General features: G+C 43.1%; 2 protein-coding genes and 1 non-coding gene across 3 annotated transcripts; all 3 read left to right on the forward strand.

Annotated features, from left to right (window-relative positions):
- Positions 1-466: 466 nt before the first annotated feature.
- On the forward strand, positions 467-8,733 carry LOC115388372 (protein bicaudal D homolog 2-like). Its single transcript, XM_030091483.1, has 8 exons — positions 467-997; positions 3,205-3,417; positions 4,016-4,168; positions 4,320-4,784; positions 4,901-5,893; positions 6,519-6,670; positions 7,139-7,370; positions 7,544-8,733. The coding sequence occupies exons 1-8, from the start codon at positions 758-760 to the stop codon at positions 7,544-7,546; spliced, it is 2,451 nt and encodes an 816-aa protein (XP_029947343.1). The 5' UTR covers positions 467-757; the 3' UTR covers positions 7,547-8,733.
- Positions 8,734-9,413: 680 nt separating this feature from the next.
- Positions 9,414-13,956, forward strand: card19 (caspase recruitment domain family, member 19). Its single transcript, XM_030091485.1, has 6 exons — positions 9,414-9,460; positions 9,859-9,998; positions 10,926-11,082; positions 11,230-11,295; positions 11,751-11,816; positions 11,947-13,956. Exons 1-6 carry the CDS (start codon positions 9,454-9,456, stop codon positions 12,054-12,056), a joined length of 546 nt encoding a protein of 181 aa, XP_029947345.1. The 5' UTR covers positions 9,414-9,453; the 3' UTR covers positions 12,057-13,956.
- Positions 13,831-13,958, forward strand: LOC115389366 (U6atac minor spliceosomal RNA). Its single transcript, XR_003931594.1, has one exon. It is a non-coding gene; the product is annotated as a U6atac minor spliceosomal RNA (small nuclear RNA).
- The last annotated feature ends 940 nt before the right edge of the window (positions 13,959-14,898 follow it).

Raw genomic sequence — 14,898 nt, forward strand, 5'->3', positions numbered from 1 at the left:
GTTCAACTAAACATTGCTATATTATAATGCATTCTCGGTGGGGAAAAACAAATCTATCTATCTATCTATCTATCTATCTATCTATCTATCTATCTATCTATCTATAATAAGCAATATTTGAGCAGCACTTTATGTCTATATTTTCCACCGATGTACTCCTCTAATACTTCAACAAATGTATTACACTGGTCAGGTTGTGGGAAAACTGAGCTTTAATGAGCTCGTTAAAATTGGGCATCTTGGAAAGACGAATATCAGTCAATTGTTGTGAATATGGTTGCAGTTTCATGGCTTAAACGCTAGGTGGCATTAATGCACTAAACCATTCAGAAACTTGGAGATCCGGTCCAAACTGTGCAATGCATTCTGGTACCTGGAGTCCATACGGCTGCTGACTCCAGTAGGCGTTGAGATACCGGTATCTGATTCAGAACTACATTTCCCGTCACGGACCGGAGCGTTTGAACGCCGTGCAGTGGTAGCTTTTTCCAATAGATGATCTCAACAGAAGTTTCCTCTGTCAGCCTCATGAAGGGATTGGAGAAAGTGCACGAGAATGACAAAACCGCGGTTTAAATTGGGTTTCGTCGAAGTCTGCCGCAGTCAAACACATCGGGGAACAAACGCCGTTTAAGCTCCGACGATGCGGTTCAAACAAAGAAGGCTGTGATTTGCGGGTCTTGGTGGTTTTCTGGCCGCTCCTCCTGCTCGGTCAGGGCTGGGTCCCGTTACAGTTGGGAGTCGGCGGCTCGCCAAGATGTCTACGGAGGAGCAGGAATATCCCGAAGCGGTCCTGGTGACAGAAGCCGGGCCGCAGTGGCTCCGAGCCGAGGTGGAGCGCCTGACGCGGGAGCTCCGCGAAACGAGCCACGAGAAGATCCAGGCGGCGGAGTACGGGCTGGCGGTGCTGGAGGAGAAGCAGCAGCTCAAGCAGCGGTTCGATGAGCTGGAGACGGAGTACGAGGCGGTCCGCCAGGAGCTGGATCAGCTGAAGGAGGTGACCGAGCGCACAGCCACGCACACAAACACACACCTACCAGGCTAATCGAGAATAAACATATTCCTAATCGATTAATCAGATCGTTATTACATTTCAATCACTTGATTATTGATTATATTTTGTTATTTCCTTGAAGAATAACAGAGCACCTTTAAGGTTAAATCTTTCATACTTGTATGAAACCTGTTGGACGTATATCCAACGTTTTATTAACTGATTTTAGGCAGTGGCATTAATATGGCCATGAGTTGGCATCACTTGTTGCCACTTGGCCAAAGGCTGAGGCCTTCAGATCAGACGTGTGCAGCTTCTTAAGCTGATGTCAGCTTTTAACCTCCTGAGTCTCACAAGAAATAAACATAGCTTCAGTGGAAATCAAATAGAGGGCAGGCAGGTACTTTGATTCAAACTAAACTCAAGATTCACCCATTATAGAGGTATTTTAGCTTTACTGTCCCCACTTCCAGAAAAGTTGATTGTAGTTTGTATATTTACCTTCTTGGTCCCTTTAATTTCTGATGACTACTTATGTTACAAGCAATGTAAGAAAGTCTGTGTTGTGGCATGCAGCTCCTCTGTTATGGTTTGATACAACTCACTGATGAACCAAAATATCATCACTTTAAACTTCCTGCAGTTGGCATTGCTGCTTCATTCACACAGGATGCTCGGAGAGCAACACATCTTCCTGTCCACACTCACCAAGTCACCAGCCTATCACAGGACTTTCATTATGAAGCTCAGTTCATCCCAGTGAACATGTTATTGAATTGCATTCCATTTAGGGGGGTGAATGGTCTTTGGCGTGACAGATTTCTCATAGGTGAGCAGAGAAGTTGGGATTTTTGAAGCTTGCCATAGCTGCTCTAAATTCTACAGTAGATTATGTGCAGATCTAGTGTTGATGATTTCATTGCAGGCGAAGTCTCTGATCTGGTGCCCTGTAGCGGGTCTCAGACCCCAGTTCTGTATATGATCTCTTTCTTTTTCATGTAATAAGATTCACAAACCAGACAAAAAGGATTAAGCAATATCAGCTGCCGAGATTTCAATGTGTGGGTGAATGAGGCTGTATGTCAAGAGAGAAGTGGGTTTTCCCCTTCTGTTTGGTACAGTCTGAGCTTTCTTGCAGCCTTTGGTCAGTCATTAGAGGAACTTTCATCACGGCTTCTTTCCATGGTTGTGTGGGCGTTACTTGCTGTCTGTTAACTGCATGTTCTTTGCTCACTCTTAATAATTCAGTGTAGTTTTTTTGTGGCTCCTCAGCTCAGCCTGGGCTCTTAGTCTTTCACACGATAGACAGAGTGGAACTTCATCCCAAGCCTTGATGCAGCAAATCCAAAGTGATAGGTGCATGAAACTAGAGAGCAAATGGGAAGTCGTGGGAGCTGAAGTTTGTGTATTCTTACTCAATAGCAGTCAAAATAAAGAACTACACTTCTTACCCTGAGTGCGTCGATGAATGACTTATGCTTTGTGACACACTGAAGGCGAGTTATGTCCACATTATAACATTCAGCTGCAAGACGAATGGTGAGTCACTGTTTTAGTCATTCGCGTGATAGCTCATAAAACCAAACATAGTTCCTTTTTTTTTAAGTTTTCAGGCTGATGTTCCATCACATTTGATTTTTACCTTCAGTCGTCTGATCGGCTCTCATGATGACTGACCGCAGGAACACATCCGTTTTCTGACTGACAGTTACATTACCGCTTTGCATCAGAAACTGTAGGGTTTGCAACTTCAAGTCTATAAGTCAGTCCGCCCAGGGATCTGTCTTTAAATCCTGTTGACATGATATTTGATTAATATTCTATATTTAGTTTGTTTAGTCCATGTATTCTCACATGTCCAATAATTCCTGATATCTTTTGAATGTTACTACATAGTAGTAATTGTATGCTTGTCTTTTTATTTACCCCCTACCCTAAAATAATTTCCTCTTTTTATTTTCGAATCAAACAAAATTGACTATAATTATTTGAATTCATTCCTATATTCTACCAAACAGCATAAGAAGCAGTAGTTCCAGATTGGTCCCTTTCATTACAAAAACAGACAGTCGTGGATAAAGCATGTAAAAACAGGTCTCAGGTATTTAAGGATGAAAAGACACCAGTGACTGCAGCTGCACATTTTAAAGCCAGTTTATTAATCTTCTGTTTGATTTATTGTCGCTATTTCTTTGTCTGTTTGTCCGCAGGCCTTTGGACAAGCACACTCGACTCACAGGAAGGTGGCGGCAGACGGAGAAAGCAGAGAGGAGTCACTGATTATGGAGTCTGCCAGTAAGGAGGCTCTCTACCAGCAGAAGGTGCTGGAATTGCAGAACGAGCTCCGACAGGCCAAAGCGTCTCTCTCCAGTGCACAAGCTGAAAATGATCGCCTGTCATCTATTGCCCTGGAGATGAGAGAGGTAACAGTAAAAATAAATAAATAACACATGTACCATGTGAATCTTTCACTCTCAAAAATTCATTTTGACCACTTTGAACTTTTTTTAAAATCCAGCTCAGTCGAAGTTTTGAGTTGTTATTATCTTATATTTGTGTAAAAATCATCAGAGGCTCATGTCACGACTCCAAAAGTCTGAAGCTTGTTTTTTTAAAGTAATGATGGAGATAAAACTTGAGTGTGGGTTCTGACAAAGCTGGCACTTGGAACGGGGGAGGGTCCACAAGCAGGTTTGTCCTGAGCCCAGTAGGATGGATGATGTAATGGCTCACAGCGAGTGACACAAAGGATGTCCTCCGCCGCGGTTCTCTGTAGCATGGATTGGTAAGTGGACCATGCTGTCCTTCCGTCATTGCGGTCGCCTGCCAAGGTCTTGCCCCTGTTGGTATGTGAGACATGCAGACATGCTGGTCCTCATTTCACTCATGCTGACCAGACCTTTACTAGGAATCAAACTGCTCGTCTCGTCACGTAGCGATAGAGTTGATCGATTTGCATTTCGCTCGTCATGGATTCCTCTGTGAAATGCTGCCATTCTCCTCTTTGTTCTTGTGTTGCAGAACTCGGACCTGGCAGAGCTGCAGCGCTCTCAGCTGCGGGACGACATCAGGGAGTACAAGATCCGGGAGGCGCGCCAGTTGCAGGACTACAGTGAGCTGGAGGAAGAGAACATCTCTCTCCAAAAGCAAGTGTCTGTGCTGAGGCAGAACCAGGTGAGACACGCTGGAGGTGATCCCAGTACTCTTTATTGTCTTACCAATATTGGGATGTATTCTTAATTTTCTCTTTTAAACGCCTGTGCAGAACTGTGCATATGTCGCTTCACTGGACTTGCCTTGCTTATGCTTGTGATCCTCTGCACAGGTGGAATTTGAAGGTCTAAAGCATGAGATCCGCCGCCTGGAGGAGGACTCCCAGTGTCTTCACAGCCAGCTGGATGAAGCCATGCGTCTGAGAGACATCGCTGATCGACAGCTCACAGAAGCTTTAGAGACCATTAAGACAGAGCGTGAGCAGAAAGCCACGCTGCGCAAAGAGCTGTCCCACTACATGACGATCGGTGGCTCCGTGTACAGCAGCACTTTCAACACGTCCATCGATAACCCCAAACTCCACGACGATCCCTCCACTGTCATGGAACCTGACAACGACGATCTGATCAGAGGTTTCGAGAACGGATTGATTAAAGCAAGCGAGAGCGATGAAGACAACAGATCTGCAGGAAGCAAGAGGGGAGAGGCCTTCAAGCCGGCTCCAAGCCTGGTGGACGACCTGCTGAGCGAGCTCAACATCTCAGAGATCCAGAAACTCAAACAGCAGCTCGTGCAGGTAAGAGATCTGTGACGTGCACAGATGTAGCGTTTAATGTCTTATTCCGTTCTTGCCGATCCTGTTTTGATCCGGTTCTGCCAAGCGGAGTGAAAATGTCCTTCTGTTTGCTTTAGGTGGAGAGGGAGAAGGCCGCCCTGATCAGCTCTCTGCAGGAGAACCAGAAGCAGCTGGAGCAGGCCTACAGCACAGTGTCCGAGCAAAAGGAAACGGTCAACAGGCTGACCGAAAACCTGAGCGCCATGAGGAAACTCCACGCAAGCAAGGAGCGCCAGTCTGCTCTGGACAGTGAAAAAGACCGGGACAGCCACGACGACGGGGATTACTATGAGCTGGACATAAACGGCCCGGAGATCCTGCAGTGTAAATACACGGTGGCGGTGTCTGAAGCAGGGGAGCTGAGGACAGAGCTGAAGACGCTGAGGGCGCAGTACGAGGAGTGCCGGACGCAGTACGAAGACGAGCGGGCGCGGCTGGAGAGCGACGTGCAGGACTTGAGGTCGAAGCTGTCGTCCCTGGAGAAGATCAGCCAGGCGGATAAAGCGGAGGTGGCTCGTCTGGAGAAGGAGCTCCGTCTGGTCAGCGAGGCCGCAGGAGAGTCGCTCGGCAGCCTGAACGTGGCTCAGGACGAGCTCATCGCCTTCAGCGAGGAGCTGGCCAACCTCTACAACCACGTGTGCATGTGCAACAACGAGACGCCAAACCGCGTCATGCTCGACTACTACAAGGAGGGCAAGGCCATCGTGAGGAGGGGGCAAGAAGGGAAGGAGATCCAGTCTCTGCTTCTTACAAACGGGCTGATCAGTGAGACCGAGGCCGGAAAGTCAGAAACCAACAGCACCTCGGCTGCAGCGCACGAGCACCGCCCAGAACCCATGAACATCTACAACCTCGTCGCCATCATCAGGGACCAGATCCGCCACCTGCAGCAGGCGGTGGACCGCACCACCGAGCTGTCGCGCCAGAGACTTGCCAATCTGGAGCTGAGCGCAGTGGCAGACAAAGACAAAGAAGCTTGCATGGAGGAGATTCTCAAGCTGAAGTCCCTGCTGAGCACCAAAAGGGAACAGATCGCCACTCTGAGAGCCGTGCTGAAGGCCAACAAGCAGGTCAGAGGATCGCCCCCAGTGTGCCGTGTGTAGGAAACATCCGCTGTGTCTGTAGAAGGAAGTCCATTGTTTCAGTGAAACAGAATGAGATGGGATGATTTAGCGCAGTGGTTCTCATATACATGTACCGTATGAGGGTTTTAGCAATAGCTGAAAATATTACACTATTCTATGATCATGCTTTCACACCCATATGACCACTGTCCTTCAGAACTCTTTCACAGTGTAGAGGTTCCACAGAAAACAAAGAGATTTTGAACAACCTACAGAACTATTTCCAGTCAAGAATTGAATCATCTTTGGATGAAAAGGATCATCACATGAATTCCTGAGTATTCTTATTGGTGTTCTTTTAAGCATTCTTGGTTTTTCATGTGAAGTGTCACATGCAACATCTTTGGACAGGAAGAACAGCCAACATTATGAAGAACAGTATAACACTTTTAAAAGAAAATCCATTATTAAAGTCACAGCAAACAAGTTTGTATTGTAAACAATAAGTCAGATTGTGTTCTTAGTTGTGTTAAATTACAGTGTTGTGTGAACATATATTCTTATGAGAGCTATTTATGGTAGTTATTTAGGAGAAAGGACGTAGGATTAATGTTCACCACTGTTTTTTCAGACAGCGGAGGTGGCGCTGGCCAACCTGAAGAGCAAGTACGAGAGTGAGAAGGCCATGGTGACTGACACCATGATGAAGCTCCGGAATGAACTCAAAGCTCTGAAGGAGGATGCTGCTACTTTCTCCTCGCTTCGAGCCATGTTTGCCACCAGGTATGATAAATACTTTATGTGCATCCTGAGTGTTTTATAACTCCATGCTCACTGTCTTGCACTTGGCTCAAACCTTTTTTGGCACTTGGGGACAACGTACGGGAATGCAGTTGTCACTTGACGGTATTTTAGCCCAGTGATGAAGAACACAGGTGTTATAGAGGTTAACGTCTGCTATCGTAATCAAAAAAACTCCAAACAGCCACGTGTTTGTTTTCCCTCTTCAGCATCTCTACAAAGCTTTGAGCCCCAGTGGTTTTTCTGCTGTTGTTTTGTGTGTTTATGAGAAAGACGCAGTGCATTGTGGGAATAATCTGATGTAACACTTGCAGTCAACTCGGCCTCCCATCTGGAAAATGCTGTCTGGGGAAATGGGGGGAGAACATGTTTGCAGCAGATGACCGAGGCAGACGTCTCCCCCTCCTGGCAGCAGCGTTGAATCGCCCTTCCCGCGTCTCTCCCTCACAGATGTGACGAGTACGTGACCCAGCTGGACGACATGCAGAGGCAGCTGGCCGCCGCGGAGGACGAGAAGAAGACGCTGAACTCCCTGCTGCGCATGGCCATTCAGCAGAAACTGGCATTAACGCAGCGCCTGGAGGATCTGGAGTTCGACCACGAGCAGGCGCGGCGCAAGAGCGCCACCGCGGCGGGAGGCAAGGCCAAAACAAAGGGCAAGGCTGCCCCCGCCAGCCATCGAGTAAGTCAGAAAGGCTCAGGTCTCTGAAGATTTTTCATGTCAGACCTGACAAACACACACATCAGTTGGAAGACACATTTTGGTCAAATGCCAGATTTTCTGTATTATCGGAAGGAAAACACAGAAGAGCTAACTTTTTATCTCTCCCTCTCCCCCCTTTTTTCCATTCGCAGTGAATCTCTCGAGCCAAGTGTCCTTAACGGGAGTCCGTCAGAGTGCGTGACGGCTTGCAGTCACTGTTGCTTCTGGTTTCTTCCCCCACGCCGTGGTCCGAGGCATGCCACCGTTCAGACAAGCACACGTCCCGCAGTATTCGCCAAGAGCCTTCCTTTTGCAGTGCCAAATCCTGTATGTGAAATTCCCCGACGCCTGTGCGGCTGCAGGCGATATGCATCTCTCCTCCAGCTGCCCTTTGCAGTCATCGGTCTTCCAACATTATGCACCACTATAATGATCGATCCATGGGAAGAGTCCAGCATTTGGATTTTTCATTGCCTGTATTTCCCTGACTGAGCACTTTTTCTTCCACTTGTCTGCTCTTTGGCAATTCTTGAATAATGCTAATGATATCATACAGTGTGTATACTGGTTGTGCATGCTAGTCCACCAGGTTTTTAATATTTTTATGTATCTAGACATATTTTAACCTTATTTATTAAGTAACAAAGTCACAAATGAGGGTTTTGCGTTTTTAAACCAGAACTATCGGCTTATTTTTTTGAATTTTTTTAAAAAATAAGAAGCAAATATATTTTTCTTTTTTTATTCCTGTGTTGCCCGTTGGCCTTAGATTTAGATTTGCCTTTTTTGACAACTTATAAAAGAGAAGAGATGTTACACACAAACTTTATGTCCTCCTATGATCCTGCAGTTACGGAGTTTCAGAGTCAGGGTCCTAACCACATTTTGTGTTCTTGTTCTTAGAGTTGTTACAAATCCAAGTACTCCTGTTGCGTCTGAGAAAGAACTTTACAAATCCTATTTAAAGATTTTTAAGTTAAGGTCAGATCATAACAGTATTCATAAACTTTATCCATGATTGAGTGTTTTATTACAACTTTTTGTAAATCTTGTTGCGTGGTAAAATAATGTGTCTGCAGTGCCATTTTGTGACTTGTTTTTGAAGTGCAATTTGCAGCCATTGTAAAGAGAAGACTAAAGTCTATGTGCTGTATCAGAATATGTTACTTGTTGCTACTCACAGTTGTGGTTCTATTAATGTTACATGTTGTTACTGTTGCTGCAGTTGTATTTATTTGACGATGTTCTGAAGACAGGATTTGTCGTTGTATTTGTTTAACAAGTCTGAACGGTCACAATTTCAAGAAAACTGAGCTGTGGTTAAATAAACACTAGCAACATGTATGTAGGCTGTCTGTCTCTGCTTACACTCGTGGCTGGTAAAAAGTAAATAAATCTAACTTTTCACATTTCTATTGACCTATTCTCTTGGTTTTTACGAATACATTTTAACAGGCATCTTTGATGATCTACAGTTGGGTTGAAGCTGCACATGGTGACCCCTACTTAACATTTATTACATTTTGTATCACCGGAAATGCAGTGAACAGATACATTCACCTCGTTTTCACAAATTTCAGATAACTTGACGATTAGAACTTTTTTTTCAGTTCCTTCAACATTAATTAGGTGTGTGGCCCTATTGTTAGTATTTCCCATTGGTGGGGTATTCAATGATATCACAATAAATAGTATACAAATATAAACATTATACTGATAGGGAAAGGTGCAGCAACTATTAGTTGAACAAAGTTTTTATCAGTTATTCAATTCAGACTTTATTTTCAGCTAAAATGACATTTACTCAATGAACCTCTTGAATTCTCCGTTTAAAAGTACGTTTTGATATATTTGTACATAATAATAAGTGCTGAAGATGTCAGTTAAAGACCAAACTCTCTTTAAATCCTCATAATTAATAAATGAAGGTAAATTTCAGCCCTGTCTAACATTTCATTTCCGCTGAAAGTGAGGTTTTTTTCAAATATGTTGACGCTGCCCATCCCTGCTGCGTGATGACGTCAGAGGGCGTGTCCAAGCAGAGGACAGAGGGGACTCCACAATGGGAGGTTTGTGTCTTTCTTACACAAAAACAACAAATAGCGCCTTAATAACTTGTTTGTTTTCCACGCGTGTCCGTCGCGAACATGTCACGAGCACGACCACGGCGCAGGCGAAGTGGACGGTGGCTTTCGGTTTAACACAGACAGGAGACCGACTCCTTCTAAGGCTTCCGAAAGTTTCCTAACAAGACGCCTGAGAGGAGAAAGTGGTTCATTTGAACTTTGTTTTAGTCACGCTTGCTAATCAATGGGCGTTTTATCAGATATTTACGAATATCAAATATCTCCCATGTTGCCATTTCTTATCTGGCGAATGTGTTCGTTCATTTCGGAAAGTGCGACTTCGCGCTACCTTTCTTTCTCATTCAGTACCAGTTGCCGCAGTGTTGTCCTTTTTATTCCAGACAGTTTTCACGAGCAGCTGACAGAGGACAGCGCTTTCCTCCGGGCTGACAGCAGGCTGGACACGGAGCTGGTGGACAAGCTCATCCTGCAACTGAACAGGATCTACCCACAGATCCTCACAGACAAGGAGGCCACCAGAGTGAGTCCTCCCTCAGTCCCTCCTGTCCTGTCCTGTCCTGTCCTGTCCTGTCCTGTCCTGCCCTGTCCTGTCCTGTCCTGTCCTGGGGTTGTTGCTGCAAACAGTCCCACAAATAAACAGCCTGTGTTAAAATGTCATGCAAGGCTTTATTTGCAGGCTGTTCCCAAGGAGCCAAAATAAATCCACCCTGCACCAGCATGACCCCTATCCAAACTGTGTTGTCTTTATGCAAATATTATTGGTGCCTTGTTTCTCATATATCAGTTTACAAGCAGTATTTGATGTTTTTGCTTTGTGTTTGTTTGAGTCTAATGCTTTGTCGTTGCAAAAAAAAAAAAAGAATCTTAAATGCAAACATGACATGATTTAGGTATTGCAGCATTTTACTGCAGAGCTGAGAGTGTTTTTATACCTACTTTTATGCATCTTGCTTAAAACCATATTTAAATTCTAAAGTACTTTTTCATATTGTCTTTCTACTAGTGCTGTCAATTTAATCGTGATTAATCCATTGAGGTCTGCCAATTGGGTCAAAGAAAAGAACTAGAGGATAATAGTGTTTTTTTCCTGACATTGGGACTGATTTATGAGGATTAGATTCTTCATTGCAATTAATCTCAACTTTAAAAAAGTTAATTGTTGACAGTCCTCCATGAATTAATCACGATTAATTGCGATCAATGCGATTAAATTGCGATCAATGCGATTAAAACTGACAGCACTACTTTCTACACAACTATATTTTCATATTTTGTTTTCACACAACTACCTCATCAACAAATTACTTTTTTAAATGAAAAGCAATAATTTCATTCAGAAAAATGGCACGATCTCTATAATATAAAAGCATTCATGGGTTCTGTAGAATTTATGTCACACATCTGTAGGTTAGTATGCCAATATCCTAATGCTATTACTCTCCTCCAGTTCAGGAATCTGGACGTCCCGACAGGTGTCCGTCTGGGTGAGCTCCTGACACACCTGCAGCGAAAAGGCGATGAAGCATGCAAGGAATTTTACAGAGCTCTTCACTTGCATGTAGAGGAGGTTTACTTCAGCCTGCCCACACGCCTTCGCCTCAGAGGTTAGGACCTAAAGCTATTTCCATGTGTCTTCCTACCTTCATAATTTTTAAATCGTTTGACACAGTGTACTTGGTTACAAATATTCCAAAATGTTTTTATGTATGCTGATATATTTTACAGTTGTTTTTATACTACTCTGCCTTCAGATAATAACTTCGATCCACTTGCATTTCCGCAAAGCTGCCAGCAGAGATACGTTCTGAACGACAGGGGTGAGACATGAAGCTTAAATGACCTATATCAGTGTGTGTTTAGTACATGTAGTCGCTCTTATTATGCAGTGTATAAAGGGTGTTGCTTTGAATGATGGACAGTAAGCATTTTGGTCTAAATAGCAGCATACATGATTCTCTTTTATAGGTATTATTAGCTTTAATTTCAAGCATAACACAATATTCGCACTAATTATGTTTATTCACATCTTTATTTTACAACAAATAATTTCTTTATTGTCTATTCGTTGTGTAGTGTGTGTGTGTGTGTGTGTGTGGTGTGTAAGAATAATTTTCACTCTTGCATTTCACTCATGCACTTCAAAATTCATGCCAGAGTGAATATTCCTTTTTTGTGTCATTATTTGTCACAGTCGCTGTATGATTTTAAACAGGAAAATAATTACACTGGTTAGTTTTGTTTTGTTTTTTTAATTATGCAAACTCTTTTCTAGGTCCCGTCTTCTTTCTGGGCTGTTTCAGCATTGCAGTTGGGCTGGCTTTACTCTATTACTATAGTGGTAAATCATTTCTTATTTATTTTTTAATAATTTTGCATTGCAGTTTTGACACTAGGCCACTGCCAGCATTATAGCTGGTGTGTATGATTGAAAACTCATTTCCACTCAGACAGTGTGTTTGTTCCTGCAGAAGCCAAAGTGTCAGGAGGCAGCCACGGTCTGGGGATGGCTGCTCTGGGCCTGAAAAAAAAAGCTCAGGAAGTCCTGATATGGTACAGCGCCGAAGGCCTCGGGAAGTAACGGGTAACTTCTCCACAGCAGGTGCTTCAGCAGCGCTGCTTTAACGGATTGATGCCTGCACTAAAGCGCCGCACACGGCTCTCGGATTGTTCTTGACAGTCTGACACGATCCAACAACTCTCTTCCAAATTTCACCATCACAAAACGTTCTGTTATGCACTTTTTTTAGTTACATTTAAAGAGGTGATCATTTGAGGTTATGTTTCATATTGCGGTTGCGTCTTATACAATGCACCATGTTTTAAAATGCATGTGTATGTCAGTGGGGTGACATTACTGTTAAAAACACCTCTCATTCTGCAAAGATACCTCAATAATCACAAGTTGAACTCAGCACCTTTGCCAGTCTCAAACTTACATGAACCATATTGTCTTTGAGAAAATTGTAGTTTTTGCAGACCTGTTGTGTTGTGATCAATCTAAACGAGTTAACGGATCAAATGAGTGTATCTTCTAAACGGTTCAGTGGATATTTTGTACACTGTGTATATTATTTATCATTTATTCCTCAACATCTGAGAGAGGAAACGTGAGATCTATTTGGAGCTCTGTTTGGCATTTTGCTCCTATTTGCTCTCAATTAGATTTATATTGGTTAAAGGGAGGAGTGACTAGTAAGTCTTGTCAAGCCATGTTCACGGCAGGTGTTTGAACTTCAAACTAAGCCCATCTTTTTTATGTTTGGTTTGAGATTAAATATATCATTTGTATTGTATTGTATTCATCATTTTCCACGCATTTATAAGCATCAGTACTTCATGGGGTTTTCAGCCTTCAGCATTAGTAATCTGGAGTAGCCTGAAAGGAACCAGCATGATTTGTATACACACCAGATCTACTGGATTTCTGAACATTCTTAGTGTGTAAATATTACAGCAACGGAGATCTCAAGGAACCAAACGTACCCGTACATACATATTCTGAAATCTGAATAATCTGTTGGTCATTTATTCCAGGGATATTCATAATGTGGGTTTAATTAATTTAAAATGTATTGTGAATGTGATCAGATAAAAAGGATCACACTGGTGTCTGTGGTGCTGAAATTTGAATTATTACACTCTTACTTGTGTCAAGCTTGATTGTGAGTTGAAAATGCCTTTAAAAAAACATTCATACACTTGTCTGAGAAATATGGACATGCCCTCTGCTCTTCTTTGGCAGGAGACAGAATGTTGTGGCATGAGGTTTTTTTTTTAATCCATGAGTACAGAGACATGAGCAGATTAAAAAAAAAAAACACACAAAGGTAAAAAAAACGTTAAAATTCATATAAATTACAACTTCAGAAGACAAGCATGTTTGCATGATGGTGGCACGTGGTCGCCCTCTGGTGGCAAAAAGCGATAGCACACCACAACGCCGGTGCTCGTTTTAAAAGTGTTTCCTCAGACCTTTCCACTCACATCTGGACTGAAACAAAACACCAGTATATCCAGTGGAACTGTGAAAACAATCGGAGGCGTAAATTGACTTGTGGTACGAGTTTGTACGAGTATATTGTGTGACTCGGGATCACGTGTGTGCTTCCTCCAATTATATTTCGCCGTTTCCGTGCAATGCATTATGGGTGGAGGGAAACTAAAGCAAAATATTAGAATATTTGATGAAAAACCTACTTGGAGGGTCGGGAAATGTATCGGGCTTTGTAATTTGTATATATAAAATAATAATAGAAGCGTGCTGTAAGTGGACAGTCTGATGACTTCACCGTGAACGAGACGTACGGCAGTGATCGCTGGGTATATAACGTGGCAGCCGCGAGAGAAAGGGCGTGTTGTATGAAAGGAGAGAAGGTTAGCACTCCCCTTGACAAGGATGGAATTGGCCCCTGTGGCCTGCAACACATATACGGTTAAGGCATTGCCACCTACTTCGTGGCATCTCTAACCAAGTTTTTTTTTTCCTTATTTCTTTGTGTATCACTGCCTGACTGCCTTAACCCTACAGCCTGTCAGCTCCTCTGTGTCAGACCAAGTTCACTGTGTCCGCTATTCTCATACAGCTGAAAAGAGGAAGCAGGGCTCCAGCATTTCCTTGTGTCAGTGTTTCCACTGGGCTGGGCAGGATGGAACGTTTTACTTTTCCTGTTGGCTTGCAGCCCACCGTGAAGTGCCACAGAGTAGCTTTTACCCTCACCCTTTCTGACAGATCCACTCCAGGAGTGTACTGCAGTTCAGACACGCTCTTTATCTCGTTTGTGTTTTATGTCAATCCCAGTAGTGATTTAGTTTATATAAGAATTTCAGATAAAATCTGAAAGCTACTCTGAAGCACTTACAAAAAATAATTAGAATTTATTAAAATCAGAAAGTGGGGTTTGGTCTTCACGTGGGACACCAGAGAGCGTCTGGAGCTCATGGGAATACATTTTCACTGTTTTTCCCCCAGTGAATTGTTCAAAATAACTTGTTGGAGTGTATAACTGTTACTTGTTTCATTAAATCACAAAAAAACTTTCTACAAAATGTAATCGGCACAAGCAGAGTTTTGCTTTATCCTGCCTCAACAGCCACTAACATTATATCTTAAAGTGACAGCCCTGTGAGGATTCCTCACATTTTGTATTTTCAGCACTTTTAACTTTTAAAACTTCAAGAGCCATGTAAATCCCAGAGACCTTCTTCCCCACTTTTAATTTCCTGCCACTAATATTCAAAGCTTTGCTCTGTTTCCTCAAATGATTTTTTTTTAATGTGGCTCTATTTTTCCTGATGTGATCCTCTGGATGGAGATCCAAACGTTTTGCAGCTTTGCTTTGATGCAATAATCCTGTGAGTGGATTCTGAATCAAGACATTTTTCTTTTGTTTGCTGTCATTTAATGTACAGAAATTGAGTTT

This window comes from Salarias fasciatus, chromosome 5 (assembly GCF_902148845.1).
Source record: "Salarias fasciatus chromosome 5, fSalaFa1.1, whole genome shotgun sequence".
Lineage (NCBI taxonomy): Eukaryota > Metazoa > Chordata > Actinopteri > Blenniiformes > Blenniidae > Salarias > Salarias fasciatus.

What these genes read in the sequence shown, in the direction of transcription:
- LOC115388372 (XM_030091483.1), top strand. Translation starts at nt 758, where the DNA reads ATGTCTACGGAGGAGCAGGAATATCCCGAAGCGGTCCTGGTGACAGAA. An exon ending in CTGTGCTGAGGCAGAACCAG is followed by an intron (nt 4,169 to 4,319) that starts GTGAGACACGCT and finishes TCCTCTGCACAG; the next exon opens with GTGGAATTTGAAGGTCTAAA. An exon ending in CGAGCCATGTTTGCCACCAG is followed by an intron (nt 6,671 to 7,138) that starts GTATGATAAATA and finishes TCTCCCTCACAG; the next exon opens with ATGTGACGAGTACGTGACCC.
- card19 (XM_030091485.1), top strand. An exon ending in CAGACAAGGAGGCCACCAGA is followed by an intron (nt 9,999 to 10,925) that starts GTGAGTCCTCCC and finishes ACTCTCCTCCAG; the next exon opens with TTCAGGAATCTGGACGTCCC. An exon ending in ATACGTTCTGAACGACAGGG is followed by an intron (nt 11,296 to 11,750) that starts GTGAGACATGAA and finishes ACTCTTTTCTAG; the next exon opens with GTCCCGTCTTCTTTCTGGGC.